This window comes from Echeneis naucrates, chromosome 13 (genome assembly GCF_900963305.1).
Source record: "Echeneis naucrates chromosome 13, fEcheNa1.1, whole genome shotgun sequence".
In the NCBI taxonomy this organism is placed as follows: Eukaryota; Metazoa; Chordata; class Actinopteri; order Carangiformes; family Echeneidae; genus Echeneis; species Echeneis naucrates.
The window spans coordinates 17,540,733-17,559,013 of NC_042523.1; the positions used below are offsets into that span (position 1 = coordinate 17,540,733).

General features: G+C 39.7%; 1 protein-coding gene and 1 non-coding gene across 2 annotated transcripts in view; both read left to right on the top strand.

The window, feature by feature from the left end:
• The window catches only part of arhgef17 (Rho guanine nucleotide exchange factor (GEF) 17), a 54,487-nt gene that overhangs the window by 28,620 nt on the left and 7,586 nt on the right, over nucleotides 1–18,281 (top strand). Inside the window, exons 3-13 of the mRNA XM_029517156.1 lie at nucleotides 7,920–7,997; nucleotides 11,303–11,485; nucleotides 14,744–14,860; nucleotides 15,650–15,742; nucleotides 15,849–16,025; nucleotides 16,317–16,367; nucleotides 16,609–16,718; nucleotides 16,914–16,999; nucleotides 17,178–17,296; nucleotides 17,681–17,888; nucleotides 18,097–18,170. Of these exons, the coding sequence (XP_029373016.1) occupies nucleotides 7,920–7,997; nucleotides 11,303–11,485; nucleotides 14,744–14,860; nucleotides 15,650–15,742; nucleotides 15,849–16,025; nucleotides 16,317–16,367; nucleotides 16,609–16,718; nucleotides 16,914–16,999; nucleotides 17,178–17,296; nucleotides 17,681–17,888; nucleotides 18,097–18,170 (1,296 nt within the window). The remainder of the gene's footprint in view (nucleotides 1–7,919; nucleotides 7,998–11,302; nucleotides 11,486–14,743; nucleotides 14,861–15,649; nucleotides 15,743–15,848; nucleotides 16,026–16,316; nucleotides 16,368–16,608; nucleotides 16,719–16,913; nucleotides 17,000–17,177; nucleotides 17,297–17,680; nucleotides 17,889–18,096; nucleotides 18,171–18,281) is intronic.
• trnam-cau (transfer RNA methionine (anticodon CAU)) lies at nucleotides 13,154–13,226 on the top strand. Its single transcript has one exon. It is a non-coding gene; the product is annotated as a tRNA-Met (tRNA).

Consider the following 18,281-nt stretch of genomic DNA (forward strand, 5'->3'; position numbering starts at 1 on the left):
TGCTGACATGAAGACCGAGTTTGTGTGAGTAATCAAGCTGATAAGGAAAACCATCACAGGTTTTGTGCTTATGTGTCAGATTGAGCGTGTGTTGGGGCACAAGCACCGCGCCGTATGCTGCAGATGGTTCGAACCCTAGCCCAGTTCAGCATCGCTCTGGAGGAAATGAATGAGAGCGGGGAGAATACAGGAGATGAAGGAGGAGGAGAGAGAGATGGTGGTGTAGGGGGAGGAGGAGAAGTGGTGATCAGAGATGCTGTGGATAAGTTCAGAAACAACAGGAATGGGAACTCCAGCGGGAATTTGAATGGGAATGGACTTTGTGCTGGAAGCCCCAACGGAGAGGTAGACAAAAGTTTTGTATTTCTTCATATTTTTCAGTTAAGATGCGTTTTGTTTTTGTTTTTTTATGCACATATGTTTCATGCCTGTCTTAGACCTGCATGTCCAGGGCGGTCTACATTTCACTCCCATCAGTCTACCCTTCCCTTCTCTACTTTCTCTTTTGCCTAAAAGTCCCACAACTCCCTTTTCTCTTTTGTTTGTTTCTATTTATTTCCATCTTTATTATTCTTTCTTTCAATATGCTTATCCTTGTGTTCAGATCCTCTCGGCTCTCTCTGTCTCTGATGCCTGTTTATAATAGAATTAGAGCTGAGTGAATCACACGATTAGCTCCAACACCTACTGTCACAAACACTCACAGCGCTCCCTGTGGTGTGTCCTTCTGTGCTACACAATCTGTGTTTTGACCATCAGTACCTTGGATAGGTTTTGTTGTTAAGGTGTTTGTTGTAGCATTTCCTTCTTGTGTGTGAAAACCTCATGTGTCTGCTTACGTATGGGCATAACTAACGAACATGCTTTGGATTTGCTCCACACATGTACGTAGTCACACACAAACTCACACATACTGTAGACATAACACAACCACATTAGTTCTGCTAATCTTAACAGCCAGCCAGTTAATCCACAACCACAAGGATTTAAATGCATTTATATGTTGTTGTCTGTTACAGCTTAGATATAAGTAGCAGCAGGGCTACTAACACTTTCTTTTTTGCACAGCTACAAATATCTGTTCATTTGTCTGCGACACTTTGCTAAAAACTTTCCATATTCGTATGCATGCAAACACAGAATAACGGTTTTCTAACTCATTATAGTTGTTACATCGTATATTCAGCTTTGAATGCTTCACATGAGGTTAAATTGTTGTTCATTAGGGTGCCCTATCACATTTTCACGAAATGATTATCAGGCGCAAAAGAATTCACAATACTGATATTATTGCAGTATCTATAGAAAAAAATGCAATCACAGCGAGCCTCTTACAGAAGTGTACAAAAACAGCAATTACACATAATAGACAGTGAAACACAACCAGACCGCATGAGCAGATGTAGAACGCTTTATCTGCAATCCTCATGTTAATGATGGCAACAGAATAGCAATATTTCATTTTTGAAATATCATGGCTAATGTAAATACCCGTATATTGTGAAAAACATGCCAGATATATCTGTCAATAAACATTTATGACAACCTTAAATCTGCTTGTAACTGCCTCATAGTCCGCCTATAGTAATTTTCCTCATGTTTAGTCAGCATTTCATCTCTCCTGAAAGAGATGGCGGGAAATGAATGACGTAAACAAAAACCTCTGCAATTTGTCTCATATATAACCACCATTTCACTGTAGGTCCTATAAAATGCAAACATTTTTAAATCAGCCCATCTGAAATAACTTATATTGTATTACTTATAATATTGTGAATGCTCCTGGTACAAAATTAGTTATTTCAGATGGTTTGATATGATAGATGATTCAGAAAAGTTTTTACCTGTTTTCAATGAAGAAATACTCATGATTAAGTAATAATCATAATAATAATTGCCTTGATTGGCATCAATAGTCATTGATGTCACTTAAGTAGACAATTAATGGGATAATAGTTCAAAGCACAAGTACAAAATCTGTTTGTGTTATTAATCTTCCAAGATAATTTGATCAGCTGATTGTGTGAATGTGAGGATGAGAGAGAAGAAAGGAAAAGAATGGAGGAGGCCATGAGGATGGAGGAGTTGGGAGGTGAATCGATAGTTTGTGCGTGCGTATCTGAAAGAAAGAAAAACTATTGATCACTGCAGAGTAGGTCAGAGCAGTCTGTGGCCTCTGAATGGCAATTAAGGAGTATATCGAAATACAGACACACATTCATCTGCATGACAGAATCACATTTGCTGAAGACTCAGAGCTGCCACCTCCAAACACACAGGATGTGAAAATCTTGGGCTTTTCAGCGGTGGGTATAAACAGAGGGAGATAAAGGTGCTGAGGATGATTTCTATTTGAGCTAAGAGGCTGCCTGTTGCTGCTTTCGCCAGGCAGTTGCCAGGGGATACAGTCATCAGGGAGGGGAGTGGGAGGTGAAGGCAGCAAGGGCGGAGAAGTGTGACGACAGCGGTGAGGGGAGAGAAAGAGCTGCCTTCCCGTCATTGATGCTTTAACTTGAGTTCAGACCCACAAACGATGTAGAGGTCGACATGCTGTGCTGTGTGTGATTCCAGGTTGTCGGGAATAAATTAACAGAAATAATTTGAAGAAGTATGCAGGCAGCACAGGGGCATAGTGGTTAGAGCTGTTGCCCCACAACAAGAAGGTTGTGGGTTCGGTACCCAGCCTGGGGCCTTTCTGTACCGGGTTAGCTTGTTCTCCCCGTGTCTGCGTGGGTTTACATCATGTTTAGGTGAACTGGTGACTCTGTGTTGCCCGTGAGTGTGACTGGCTGTGTGTCTCTGTGTGTTGGCCCTGTGATGGACTGGCAAATTGCCCTCGCCAAGTGTGTGCTGGGATTGGCTCCAGCACCCCCCACGACCCAGAAATGGATAAGTGGTTGAAGATGAATTAATGAATTTGAATTATATTCCCTATTTTGCCAGCAGAGACTCCAGGTGACTAATAACTGGTCACAGCGGTCATTTAGATCAGCACAAACCCCCTGTAGGTGGTTGAACTGTCATTCTTGCATTTTGGTTTTTGTGAGACTAAAACATTAAATTGTATTATTCAATGTGGAGCTTGTTGGTATATTATGTTGCATTGGCTTATTGTCTCCCCGGTTCAACTTCTCATCCAAGTCTAAGTAAAAAGCCAAATAAGCATATCATATTTTAATATTTGAAAAAACATATAGCTAACTGATACAAAACAAAAATACAGTGAAAAATTATCTTTCTGATTTGAGAGAAGTTGTGTTCCGTCTCTGCCCCAAAGTCTTTTTGTTGGTGGTTACTGTCACAGAAAGAACGATGTGATCTTATAAAACATTTGATAGCACAAAATTGAAGCCAGCTGTACATTGTCAGAAAAATACCAATTTTAGTCACACAAACGACCAAGGAAGTTACAAAACAGAACAGTTTTATACTACTCAATACAAAATCTCTCTTCAGGTTTTGTGAGGTCCAGAGAGCTGTTGAATGTTGTGGTTACACTGGCAGTACAATGTGACAGCGACTGGGACAACATACGGTCAAAACAGTGCCAACAAAGACAGAAATATGGTGCATACGTCGTAGATAAATATTATGCGCTCTGGTACATGAAACCACAAGTAAAATCACGTCAAGTCAAGGAGAACAGCGGGAAGCGCTGCTGCCCTTGATCTGATTCCGGGATGTGTTGTCTTTATGTTTCTGCTGTAATGTTTGGCTGCAGTCGTGAGGAATAGCTTACTTTATCGACCCCACGTGTCCACACCATTATGAAGACGGGGGGGGCCTGCAGAGGGGCGCACGAGGGCATGCTGTACTGGTTTCACACACTCACATTTACACGTGTTCAGATTTCTCCCCCTCAGAAACACATAAAACACACACACACACACACACACAGAAAGTTCCCTTTCAGTAGTAATAAGTGACGGGCTGAATCCTGTGAGCCATCCATTCAGCCAAATTCATCACTGCACAGACTCCGGCCCTGACTGTAAAGTCACTGAGAGGAAAGAACAACAGTACGCTGAAACCAGGCACTTGCTGCTGCACTATTTGACACTTTGTGTGCGACTATGTGAATTCCATCTCGAATGAAGTGAATACGATGTACAGACTTGCCTCTCTAAATAGATCTTACCTCGGCTGTTTTGGGCTGATTATATTACACAAACACAGACCAGCTCTCGAGGCCACATCATTCCTAAGTAAAAAAGATCAACGTTATCTGATTACAAATAATTCAAAAATCTGATGTCAAGGCCACTCCTGAGGTTTTTGAAGGACATTAAATTTAGAAGATGAGACACAAGAATTTACTTTCTCCTTAAGCTTAAAATATTACTTACTGAAGCTCGATTCTGAGGATGTGTAGGCAACAACATGTGCGACGTAGTTAATGCTATAAAAGTAATCCAAAACAAGGAGATAACAAGTTTCAACAAGCAACAACACATGGAAGAATAAGAGTCTTAAGCAAAAATATTTATTTGGATATTCCTCAAACATTTCACCTCAGTAATTGAATCCTTTTCTGTGAGCAAACCAGGCAGGTTTGACCTGATGTATATTTAGTGAGTCTTTCCCACATCCTGCCATCGCTCCGTGGACAGTTGCCTAATATTTGTTTACAATTCATGTTGAGTGGAGCTGGACCAGGTGCAGGGATTTTAATGTTGCCCTGATACATTTGGATCATTAGAGCATGTTAAATGCAGTACATTAAAACAATAACAACGTGTGCCTTAGTGCTGCCATCTCTGTTGTCAGCCCCAGTCTCTTGCTTTCGTATGAGTTTTTCCCCTCTTGGATATTCATGTTGTCAGTGGTGATAAACAACCATAGCCATGAGCTATGCCCCTTTTATACTCTGATGGCCATGTCTTCTTGGACAGCGCACAACTACGTTTGAATCCAGATGTTTGATGGAGCATGGAGTATGTTCAGCCCTAAAGACAGAGAAGACCTTTCTGTCAGCTGAGCAGATGGGTCTGATCTGCTTCTCATAGAAGGGCAAATTTCACAGTCAAGTAGAGGTCAATTGAATTTTGTTTTTACAGCAGGATGATACAAATCACAATTTGGCCTCAAGGGGTTCGGCTATCTATGCAGCGTACAAAATCCCCCATCCAAAGGTCTTAGACCCTGATATGTTTCAACTGCTGTCAGACAAGACATGTCTGTGTCGACATACTCTTGATACTAATACGAATCTAAATCATAGATTAGTGTGGGTCTGATGAGCTGGACGCAGGAAGCGCGTCATCGTCATGGTAAAGAACGTCACAGTGTGCCACCATCGTTGTGTTACATCACTTCAGATGAACTTCGACCTGTTGGCTGCTGTATGAGACCGATTTGTCCTGTGACCATTCAGCCTCTCAGCTGGGGTTACTATGGTAACTCCAATAGCAAAATGAAGCTAGCATTCCTCACATTATTTCACCATGTCCTTGTGTGTGTGTGTGTAATGTAATTACATGTAAGATAAACAGCACAGAACTGGAGACAATACTGTCTTCAGGGAAGTTCCCTTTAGTTGTACCTCACTTTCAAACACACAAACACACACACACGCCACTCCCAGCATTGTTATCAGCTTAACAAATCTCAGGGGGCTAAATCATTCCTTTGGTGTGCACCTTCATTTACCTTTGTCAATTTCAGATATTGTTTTTGTTCAAGTTAACATCAAACACTTAGTGCACTGAAGCATACAGTTAGAAGAAAAAAAATCATAAACTTTTGAGCATTATAAATAAGATGCGATTTGTGTAACACAAGAATTGAGAGCCCGGTGTGTTTGTGTGTGAAATAATCATTCTGATCAAGAACCAGACTGACAGAAAATGAAGTGAAACATGAGAAACAACATGAAGTGCTGCTTGTACATGATAACATATAAGTTTTGCTTTTTGGACTGTTAATTAGACAAAATTAGGAGTTTTTAGACACCACCTCTTAAAATTTGTCAGGAATAGTTCATTGTTGACAATTTATCACATATTAATGGAGCATGAACTGTGTAAATAGACTGAACAGTCCTGTATTTATTCTAAAAGGACACTGAACCATAACGCAATTTCAATAGATTCCAAATTGAATGGTAATTAAGGAGTATACATGGATGATTACTGTGTTACTGCGTTTCCCTCTTAAGGCATGTTTAGCCTCGTGTTTACACAATCCACTCCACTGTGTTTGTGTTTGTATGTCAGGGCAGCATATACTCGGACCGAATCCTCAATCAAGGAAAGACTGATGATGCAGATTTTAGATATTTGACAAATGACATGACAGGCAATGACAAATGAAAATCACCCAAAAATAATTGTTCCCCATCGTCCCCCTTTCAATCACTGTCATTCACTCAGAAAATATCTTTGTCTCTCTCTCATGCAGTCACACACACACACACACTACTTTACTGACACACCACACCACTTCTGGTCCTCTGGTGGTTGCCCACAGAGCCCCTGGGATCCCTCCAGATGCCAAACACTAAATATGGCCTTTCTGGAAAGTTATTGTTACAGTTATTTATGTGGCACTGGTGGCACAGCGGACCAGGGGAATAAGGGGAAAATCTGTGTGTGTGTGTGTGTGTGTGTGTGTGTGTGTGTGAGAGAGAGAGAGCGAGAGACTGTGGTTACCTTAGGTTTAAGGTTTGCCTGTGGCTCAGTCTGATATTTATAAATTATGCATTGTACTATAATATTTTAGGACATGTCTGACTTCTTCCATGATCGTTATACTGCCTTTGTTATTATTTTCCCACCTTTCTCTCGCTCTCTCTCTTTTTCTTTGTCAAGCAACAGACGTCTTCTCAGCTCTATAACCTGGAAGAGCAGTGGATTACACTCCTGACTTTCTTTGTCTTGCACGCCTTTATGGTGTCACTTTCCATCGTGGCCTCAGTGTGTTGGGTTTGTACCCCCCCCCCTCTCCATCTTGAGTCATTGTTAGGATGAACTACTGAGTCATGCTTTGGCCAGGAATCTGTGACAGTTCTGACCTCTAATCTGAACCGTGTGTGTATTTTGGGGGTTTGTTTTTGAGTTTGTCAGGTATAAATCAGTGAGTATTGTGAAATCTTTGCAGTCATTTGATGACTGAACACAGCAATAGTGCCAAACTAATATTTCAGTTCAACAGTTCCAGGAACTCAACAATAATTTCATTTATTTTGATTCTCTGGGACCATGGACATTAGGTAAATTAGATTGTCTACTGAATAGAAAACAACTATGTGGTTATAAAAGTAAGCATTCAAAATGCCAAAAGGACACAAGGCCCATCACCAAAGTGTTTTTCATTAGTTTTTTTTTTTTTTTTTTTTTCCCCCACTTGAATTCATATGGGGAAGCACAGTGGCCAGTGGTTAGCGCGACAAGAAGGTCACGCAGTTTGCATCACCTCCCCACGTCTGTGTGGATTTCCTCCCACAATCCCACAATCCAAACTCATCATGTTTAGGTTAACTGGGGACTCTAAACTGTCCGTAGGTCTGAGTGTGAGTGGTGGTTCGTTTCTGTATGTTGGCTCTGTGATGGACTGAACACAACCACAGATCTCTTGTTTTCATCATTATTGGATCACAAACAGGATACAGATAGAAAGTGGAGAAATTGCAAGAGATGGGTGTGATAGCATGAAACAAGAAGACATTGTAGTTGTGACGTGCATCTTAACCAGAAAGCTTTATTATTGAGATTTTTTTTTTTTTTTGTAACTGCTATTTGTGTGTCATAAAGTTGACCTCATAGCCCAAATATGTCTTTGGTTGTGTTGCTCTGTGTCTGCAGTCTCCATGTTTTTTTATCCACAGTATGTTGTTGCTTTAGATCTATAATGAACCGTATTGTAAGTAGTGATGAGTGTAATGATGCTGACTGACGTCCTCTTCCTCCTTGTCTGTACAGGACATGAGGAAACATGTGATGATGACCCTCTTGGACACAGAGCAGTCGTATGTGGAGTCTCTCCGCACTCTTATTCAGGTAAACGCACACATGAACATAATATCACACGCTCGTACAGGAAGGCAGACACACCACAAATAGCTCTCCCTCTTTCGTCTCTGGTCTTAGTAAAGGAGCCGTGTTCACTCACAGACTATTTCCTCTTAAGAGCTGTGAGATCAAAAACAGATACACACATATACACATAAAAACAATCACACCTTTTTGGATTTACAGATTGTTCAGGATGTGAATAACAAATGTAGGTAACAAAGGTGTTATGTAATGCACTTATTGTCATTCATCCTGTCAGGCTAATCTGCTAACCCCACCACATCTCCCTGTCATCAGCATTATCAGCCCACACACACACACCTACTTTATCCTATATCCTTCACTGATCACTCTTCCAACAGCTAACTGACCTTTACCCCAAATCTTAGCCATATCCCTCCATCTGACTCTGACACAGTCTCACAACCACGCACACACTAATATCCTTGCCTCCCCTACCTGTGATCACCCTACACTGTTGTATAAAATGTAAAATGGCATTAACTGCTATTGCTTTTGTGTGTGTATGTGTGTCCTTGTATGTTTGTGTTACTCCAAGATGTGAGTTTGTGTGTGTGTGTGTGTGTGTGTGCATGGCCACAAAGTGAAAAAGCCTGGGCTCTGTTCCCATGGCGACACAGAAGAAAATTAGTGTTACCCAGGGACTGCGGTGAAAGTGACAGCTGGAAGGTTTCTGTATAACTAAATGACTCATTATTGATAAACACATATCATTTTCGATCAGGTCAGTCATCTGAGGTGTCAGTCTGGGATCGCATACCTGGTTTTGACATCAAGAAAACATTTTAGCTGTAATCAGTGTTTTTGTGATTGCAGTGGATCTAATAATGCAGTGTAGTTTGAAAGGGTTCGCTCATAGTGATGAACTCTTCAACTGAACATGACTCCAAATGGATCCCAGTGTTGCTCCCTTCTTGTGTCCTGTGTAAACAGGAATTTTTTTTCTCACAAGTAAGTTCCTAACGTAACTTAGCACTGCATCCTTCATAGTTGAAGCTCCATGATCCATGTCTGAGGGTGCAGCTCCACAAGAACTCATATTCCTCAAATTCAAGATGGAAAAGACATTTTCTCTCTCTCTTCTCTGGGCACAAAGTGAAGTTTTCTAAGATCCCTGACTCCAGCTCCTTTTGTGGTTCAGCTTCACTGAAGGGGCGGGGAGCACTGGGTTTAACAGTGGAGCAAGCTTCGCTTCTTAAAAGGGACATTTTTATATCAAATGCACACATGATGTGCACACATGAGACACGGGAAGGACTAACTGCTCTGCAACTCCCAGTCCAAAGGTGAAGATCTCATATCACTCCAGTTAATCCAGCTGTGTGACTCTCAAAACTTCTTCCCTCACAGTACATGAGCATGTAATCAACACAGGCGCTGGTCCTACCTCAACCCCCCCATCAGCCACCAATTCTTACTCCTGCTTGAATCCAGGTTGTTGTGCCAACTGTTTCTTATGATAGCTCCCTCTGCCTGTGTCACATCCCTGACATATGGATAGTCAAGATTCAGCCGTCGTGCCTCAGTTCACCGGACTAACTGTATGAACTGTTTGCCCCCTGTCCTTGTACCTGCCTCTTTAATTTGGGGCCTGCTAGATGTGCCATTCTTTTACAACTACACCTCCATTTGCAGTGATTTTATGAATTTAAATTGCCTGGACGTTTTATGGCTACTCAAGCATAGCTCCCTCCAAATGATACCATCTCCATAGATGAGTTTTCCTCTGATGCTTTTCTCATTTTCATCTCTCTAAGTGTTTGGTTTGGGTTGGTAACGCTGTGATCCGTAGATTACATTTCTGAGTGCACATTTGTGTCTTTTGGGTTTGAAGTTTTTTAATTACCTGCCCCCTTCGTCTGCTCTACATATTTTTATATACTTTATAAGCTAAATGATTCTATTCAGTTTTTTGAGCGCCTCTTATTAACCCCAAACACAAAGGAGTGCTGCTCCTCAATGATTGTGACATTATGCGGTCTTGTCAAAGCTTTCAGTAAGGATCTGATGATGTTAAAAGTGCTATAAGGTGATGGATTCTAAAGGCAGCATTTAAGATGTGGTCCTCATGAGGGGTTTTTCCAGTCATAAATTAGAATCTTGATTTTTTTGCGTCTCAGATCAGATCGTTTTTAATGTTTCCTTATCTCCACCTATGGATAAGGTTTGTGTCACGTGTCCCCTGCCAATACATTCTGTCTTGTTTTGTTCAGCACTTTAACCTGGCAACATTTATGCAGCTAAAGTGCTTTGAGCTAATTTTTTTTTCTTTCATCTTCTTTCCATCCTTCTTTCAAACACCACAATGCTCGCCTCAAACAAGAAAAACTGTAATCCTTTTCCATTGCACCTCAAAAAAAATATATCAAAAGCCAAATTTGCAAGGAAGGCAAGGTCACAGGTTTCCCTTTGACCTACAGAAACATTGCATAGTCCATTAATGTAATGAAATTTAAGAGGCAAGCCTATTTTTATTGTTTAATTTGGTGCAACCACCAAAATGTCCTCATCAACCTTTCTTATTTAAATAGCTGGACATCTCCAAACTTTTCCAGGCTTAATGATCACAAAACAGAAATTGTCTTGTTTGAAAGACCCGATTCATGCAGTCAGAAAGATGTAGTCACCAAATAAAGACAGCTGTTCCTGTTCCTGTTTACTTTTAAAAGGAAAAAATTATTTGTAATTGTATATTTTTTCAATCTTGTTTTGGTACTTTTACTCTTGCAAAAAATGAGTATGTATGCAAGTATATTCTTTATTTTGTATAATATAGTATATTCAATATATTGTTGACACTAAGTTGAAGGGAGAACGGATGCTGGATATATACATCGATATTATAATGTAGATAGATTGACAATGGAGGAGATGTACAGGATTTATTTGGACATCAAATGCGTGAATGTTTGGGTTTGTGAGTATGCAAGCATTTGTGATGAACTGTCACGTCTTTGCAACTTTTTCACCCACAACTATCCACCACTGCTTGTTTATTACAAACTAATTTTCTGAACACACAGCAAAAAAAAAAAAAGAGTGGAAGGTGTGTGACTGAACAAGCTGCGGTGTCGCCACTGGTAATTAAAAAAAAAAGGAAACATTTTGCTTGGAGTGCATATGTAAGCAGAAGGAAGGTTTAGCAGCAATTTTCAATTTGTGTTAGTTCTCATTCATCTGATTCCATTGATTGTTAGTAGTTCAGCATTAGTCGCCTGAACTGCTGCTTTAAGATGTTTAGTCACCACTTGGTGCTTCTGTCCTTCCAGGCCTACATGCGTCCTCTCAAACAGCCGGACAGTGGCTCCATAGTGGACCCTCTGCTCGTGGACGAGATGTTTTACCAGATACCAGAGATCCTGGAGCACCATGAAGACTTCCTGGAGCAGGTTGCCGGCTGCGTTGGCCAATGGCACGACAGGCAGACTGTTGGAGACCTCCTTATCCAATCAGTGAGTAGATAGATATAACAATACATGGGTGGCATTACTTCCCCATGATTGCTAGTTGTGTCTATAAATCAGGCTTAGGGTTTACTTTCTAATTACAGCCAAAACAGTAGAATTGTTACAGCTGAGCACATATCACTGGATTTCTGCTTGTCAGTGATATCAAAACAAATGTTGGCTGACTATTAACAAGAAATTAGAAAGGAATAACCCCAAATTTGAGGTAACATGGCATGAAGCAGTTTTTCCACTGAAGGTTATATTTCCTCAAAAATATTCCAAATAGCGAATATCTTGCTTTTTTATCTCGAATAACCAAATTTCAGGGATTGTAAGCAAAGAAGTACACATTTTTATTGGTCGTGTTAAAGCATTAATCTCTGTTGGGATATGTGGCATAAAACATCCTGCTGTCTTTGCTATATTTCTATATATTTTCATGCAGAAAAAACAATGTCTGTGAATAAAATCTCCATATGTTGTTTCATTTCAAGTTATCCACTGTCTGTCAGGGTTTGGTTTTGATACTGTGTTTTGTGCTATAGGAATGCATTCAGCATGTTAGCATTGTTAACGCCTACGCTAAGAATTTAGACTGACAGTGTGAGATACTTAACCTCTGGCAGATGACAGTGATCCCCTGAACTCTTCTGAACTAACTCTGCCCCGAGAACAAGAACGCTGGGGTGTGTGAGAGACCCGGTGTTTCCTAAAAATCCATTTTAAAATGTAACATGAATTACAGAGATAGGTGTAGAGTGCGAGTAGCAACAATAAATCACCAAGAATGATTAGAAATATTCAGTCTGTGGAAAAGTCTAGCTCATTTTTCAAACAGCAGAGAATTCGAAAAATCGGAACACTAATGCAGTTGACTTTGTTTCTCTGGGACAGTTACTTCTTTGGTATATTTGTTTTGTTTTTTCCTGAAACTAGCTGTAATCCATAAGATTCAATAAGGTGTAACTATTGAGTGATTTTCAATTGCTTTGCCAGCTATATTAAAAAGGATTTTCTCAATCAGACATAGAAACACATTTTCATAAAGTTATATCCAAAGCTGTCCTATAAATTAGTCTTAAACTTTAATGTTAAACTAAAGTGCCTGTTCAGACTGGACACAAGGTTTATTTTACTGGAGGCAAAAGCTGGAATGATAACCAGACTTAAAGCATCACTGACAGAAGGTCAGTCTGAAGAGATGCCGATTCATTGAGAGATGGTCTGTAGTTATTGTTTGTTTTTTTTTGTTTTTTTTGTTTTTTTTTAACTGACCTCTCTGGCACATTGAAAATTTCAAATGACCTGAGGTCGGCTTTCTGCGTAGATTTTAAATACCATTGCTGTGACGCTAAATGTCAAGTTTTGGTCCTTGTGAGAGAGAGAAATTAGTTTCTATCCGGGTCGACAGCATCACAGTTTTTTTTTTTTTTTTGGATACCTCTTGAGATATTCAGAAATTCATATTAAATAAACAGCTGTGGTTTTAACATATGTATGAAGGGTTGGCTGTCAAGGCAGAAGAAACCTACAGTTATAATGGGAGATAAAGTAGCTGAAATATGAAAGGTGAGACTGGTGGAGTCTCTTGTGCAGCTGCAGCAGTTCAGCTCCCCCTCCCCCTCCAGTCGCTGCAGCTCTTAAACCTGCAGCAGCGAAGGGGAGTTTCAGGCCTCGTTGGCGCAGTAGGCAGCGCGTCAGTCTCATAATCTGAAGGTCGTGAGTTCGAGCCTCACACGGGGCAGTGTTTTGTTCATGGTGCTTGCTGTTTTCAGTGTTAAACAGTTTAAAGTGTTTAGCTGAACCTCTTTCCCAGACTATGTAAAAACATCATGGGCTTGAAATTCATATATGTTACATATATATATACTGTGTTTTTCTATTTTACAGTACATTTTTAAATCAGACCTCTCCATTAGTGTGTGTGTGTGTGTGTGTGTGTGCTACATTTATCAGATGGACAGAGGCACTGAAGGTTCAAGGTTCATTTTTGTTAACAACCCTCCGTCCTGCACACCAGCACTGCCACTAAATGAACATAGGCAATAAATGAAGCCATAAAATCATTGATTTAAAAAAAATCAAGCAGCAAAACCTAGTATATATTTTTATATATACATAAAACTGAAATATAATTGAATTTAATAGTAAAAGATGCCTTAAGTGTATTTTAGGATTACTTCTGTGCAGCCTCCGTATAATTTTCATCTGAAAGGATGAAGCATTTAACACTTTCTTAACTGAAAGAGCACAGAAGTGAGTAAAGTCTTTAACAGAGCAGAGCATTAAATGTCACTTTGTATAACACTCTTTTGTACACTCCTCTTTCTGCCATTTCTGTCCTCTTCTCCAAATAATCCTCCCAGGGTTGGAGGGAGAAGGGAGGAAAGGCAGTAATCAACAAAACATGGTGAAGTTTGTTTTATGAAAGCGTAGAAAGCAGGTTGCTCTGTGACACCTAGTGTTTAACATGGTGTCTCTCTCTCTGTGTTGATCGCCTTTTTTCCCTCATCTCTGTCAGTGTCTGTCCCTTCTCTGTATTTTAGAAAGGAAACCAGGTCAGGGTGATTCATCTGTGTGTATTTATGGGTGTCTTTGTCGGCATTTGGACAGAAAAACTCTTATCTTTTTCTAATGCCAGCCAAAATACACAAAAACTACTCCCATACTTCAGAATTTATTATCATTATATTGCAGCAAGTGCAGTGTTTGCTTAATGTCAACAGATAGTAAAATGTAGCAAAAATTTAAATAGGTTTAGTCTTTCTTCATTCTTTAAGAAGAATTGAAAATACCTTGAATACAGAAAAAACAATGCAACAGTGGAATATAAAAATTCTATATGTCTCACAGCTGGTGCGAAAATGTGATATTAGACTTGTTTCATAGATCCAAATGTAAACACTTTAAGTTTAATTCACGAGTTTAATTCATAGATTTTTATTTATTTATTTTTTTATGTAACGTTAAAACAGTTTCATGTTACAATATACAGGTTCATGTTACCAATAACACAAAACTCAAATATGTTAAAGAGCTATTTTTAACATAACGTGTGGCATCCTTCCTGATTATTTTCTGTCGATCAACTCAATGTAGATCTGTAATTAGTACTGAATAGTAACTTGTTTGGCCACTTGTGAGAAATCACTGATTAAGAGTGAAACTCTTATTTACTCGGGATATCCGCCAAAATGAAATAAGTGTCACTCCATTAAATTATGCCCAACTGAATTGTCCTTTTCTCCCCCCTCTCTCCAGTTTTCCAAAGAGGATCTTGCTAATATGTATTCAGCGTACATAGACAACTTCCTCAATGCCAAAGATGCTGTGAGGATTGCCAAGGAGGCTAAGCCAGCATTTCACAAGTTTCTGGAGGTGAGTATAAGATTCAAACACAAGATGTCTGGCGTTGTTGTCTGAGCAGCTGCTCTTATATGTCTGTTCGCAAAACTACAAGCAAGCGTAAAAATGTTTCCTCATCTGTTGGCAAAATTCTGCAAGTAGTTTTTTAGAGTTTTTAACTCTTAACCAAAGCATATAAAAGCGACATTTCAGAAGAATTGATGGCTGTCTGTATAGGTTTTCCCATCGTCCTGTTCATAGTTGTCTGATGGAAAGGTGTGAGAAGACGATAACCTGGCAAGGGCTGACTTAAAATCAGGTTTTGTTTCCAACATTGTTATTTATTAATGGTAACTAATTAAATCAGACATCATGTGTCTTACACTGCTAAATTAAATTTTATATTTCAAGGTCACTCCAGACACAAATAACTGCCTATGAAAAGTTCTGCAAACTATCTCTTTCAACCAACTAAACAACTTGATTTAAATTTAAAGGCTCTGTAAAGAGTCCAGTTAAATTTTGTGGACAATCAGTGATACCTACTGATACTGGACCTGAACGTGAAGGGAAAAGCAGCAAAACTTGGCTGAGCTTAGATACAAAAAACCACAAAAACCTGTCATGTCCTCATCCTGTTCTCAGTTTACAACCTCTGAGCTTCATGCCAGAAGGGGTTTCCACTGTGGAACCACTTCACCATCTGCTGGTGGAGACGTGAATGCAACACTGATCTGATCACTGAAAAACGTGGAGAGCGAATCTGTTATTTTCTCACACTCATTTATCTCCATCCTCCTGCTTTTATCTTCCCTTCAACAGCAAAACATGCGTGAGAACAAGGAGAAACAGGCTCTGGGCGATCTGATGATTAAACCGGTGCAGAGGATTCCTCGATATGAGCTGCTGGTTAAGGTGACACACATAACTATTTTCTATACACTTTAAGTAGCCTTATTCTGTGGCTAAAAGCTGTTAAAGTAGATTAACACACAATGTATTTGTGTTGTTTTTCATGAAGGATCTGCTAAAGCACACCCCAGAGGATCACCCAGACCACACTTTCCTCCTCGGTGCCCAGCGGGACATCAAGCGCTTGGCTGAGAAGATTAATAAGGGACGTCGTTCCGCTGAGGAGGCGGAGCGGGAAGCCAGGGTCATTCAGGAGATTGAGGCACATATAGAGGGAGTTGAACACGTGAGATATTTAATGTATAGTCTATATTAGGAAGACTCAACAGAGAATTACTTCAACAATTAAGGGAAATTACCCGTCATCGCTGCTGCACCCGTGATGCTATCAGATGATTAGCTCATCATCAAAATAGTTCAGAGCTAATTAGTTTTCATTTATGTTTCTGTTATCCAAGAAGGAATAACCAAGAAAAAAACTGTTATTGCCAAGTTTGCCTATCTTAACAACAGTTAATGATTTCTCATTATTATTATTTTAGTCATGATTACCCTTCTGTCTTTGTGTTTGCGTTAGATTCTGAACCCCCAGAGGAAGTTCTTAAGGCAGGAAATGGTTATGGAGGCGGTAAGAAACACTTTGTGAACTGGCAAATGTAAACTCAAGTGGCATCATTTAAAGATTTGAAGCCAGTTTGTGGAAAAAAATATTCAGAGAACATGCATTTGAACAAACAACATTATGAATTATCCTCCTACTTTCATTCCAATGTATTCAGTAATAAATGCACTTTCATTGATTAAAATTTGTCTTCATCTATGATGTTTTCAAACATTTTGAGCTGCCTCTCTTCCTTCTCTTTCTGTAGAAGACCGTTGGTGGGAAGAAGGACCGTTCTCTCTTTCTTTTCAGTGATCTGATGATCTGCACCACTCTCAAGAGGAAGTCTGGTTCATTAAGACGCAGCTCCATGAGCCTGTATGTAATACACACACACACACACACACACAATCAAAATGCAGTGTCCAAACCGAACTATGCCCCCTGGTGTTCAACAATAGACATACAAACGATATCTTTAAGTGTTTGACAAACATTGTCTTAATTTTTTATTTCATGTTTTTTTTTTCTTGTGATCTTTACCTCTTTTGTCGCTCTCTCTCTCCTTCTCAGATACTCTGCTGCAAGTGTGATTGATACTTCCAGTAAATACAAGTTCCTCTGGAAACTTCCTCTGGAAGATGTGGAAGTGGTGAAAAGTAAGACTTTTATTTAAAGTGGATAAATTGTTTTCTGTATGTGCCCAGTATGTTTTCAGTAGTAACTGCAGACATCACTTATGTACCAATATATATTATTCCAGCTATCAAGATTCTGTGTCAGAATTAAAAGACTTTAGCTTAAGACTGTATTGCTTTGTGCACTTTCTTGCACCAGGCTCCACTCAGGCAACAAACAAGGAGAGCATCCAGAAGACGATTAGTCGATTAGATGAGGATCTCAGCACGCTGGGTCAGATCAGCAAACTATCTGAGACCCTCAGCTTCCCACACCAGGTACTGTGGACCAACATGCACATGCAAATAACAGCTACATGTCTTACCATCACCGTTTTGTCTTCTTGTGCATTCGTGTGTGTTCCACTTTTGGCTCCCTCACCTGTCACAGTTTGTGCACAAGAAAAATATTTTTGGTTCAAACCCTCTTCGTCTTTTTTTTAAATCAGTGTTGTTGAAAACACCCATGCCTTTACAAACTTTCATTTTCTTCTGTGTTCACTGTCATTTTTTTAAGCACTCCTCCTTCCTCCTGTACGCCACTTTATCAAAAATCATCTATCCTAAATGTTCACAGCAGACTGGTAATGGCAGGAGCTGCAAGGAGAAGCTTGTTGTTTGTGCAAATCTTCGCCTGTTCTCATTGAAATTCGTCTCTTTCAGTCTCTGGATGAGGTGATAAAGGATCTGATGGCATCGGTTCACAGGGAGCTGTCAGAGAAACAGTCTTTGGCCTTCAGTATGACCTTCCTGCCTACAAAGCTGGAGTTCATGACAGCCTCTGCTGAGAGCAACTTTGTCTTTGAGTTTACCTCACCCGATGCTCGCTCCAATTTCGAGCAGGCTTTTGAGGAAGCCAAGAAGAAACTAGGTAATTGAAAAAACTTTATTAGACAAAATGTTAATGACTATTCTGTATCCTGGAAATAATAATAAGACCATAAAGGCAGAGTAGTAATTTCCTATTCCTTCTTCAATTCAAAGCTTATTATTTCATAGTAAGTGAATCTGACCTGGCCTGGAGCTCATTTATTTAAACAGGCTAATTTCCCGCATGTTTTTTTTTTTTCTTTGTTAAGCTATGAATAAAGACCAGTGGGATCCAGAGTTTCTAAAGGCAATTCCTATAATGAAAACCCGCAGTGGAATGCAGGTGAGAGCAAACGAGAAAATCTATTGAAGAATCTTTGTTTGAGTAAAAGAGATTTAAATCATATAAGTTCATACTGTGACGTCCACGAAAAGTAATTTCTTCTTCTTCTTG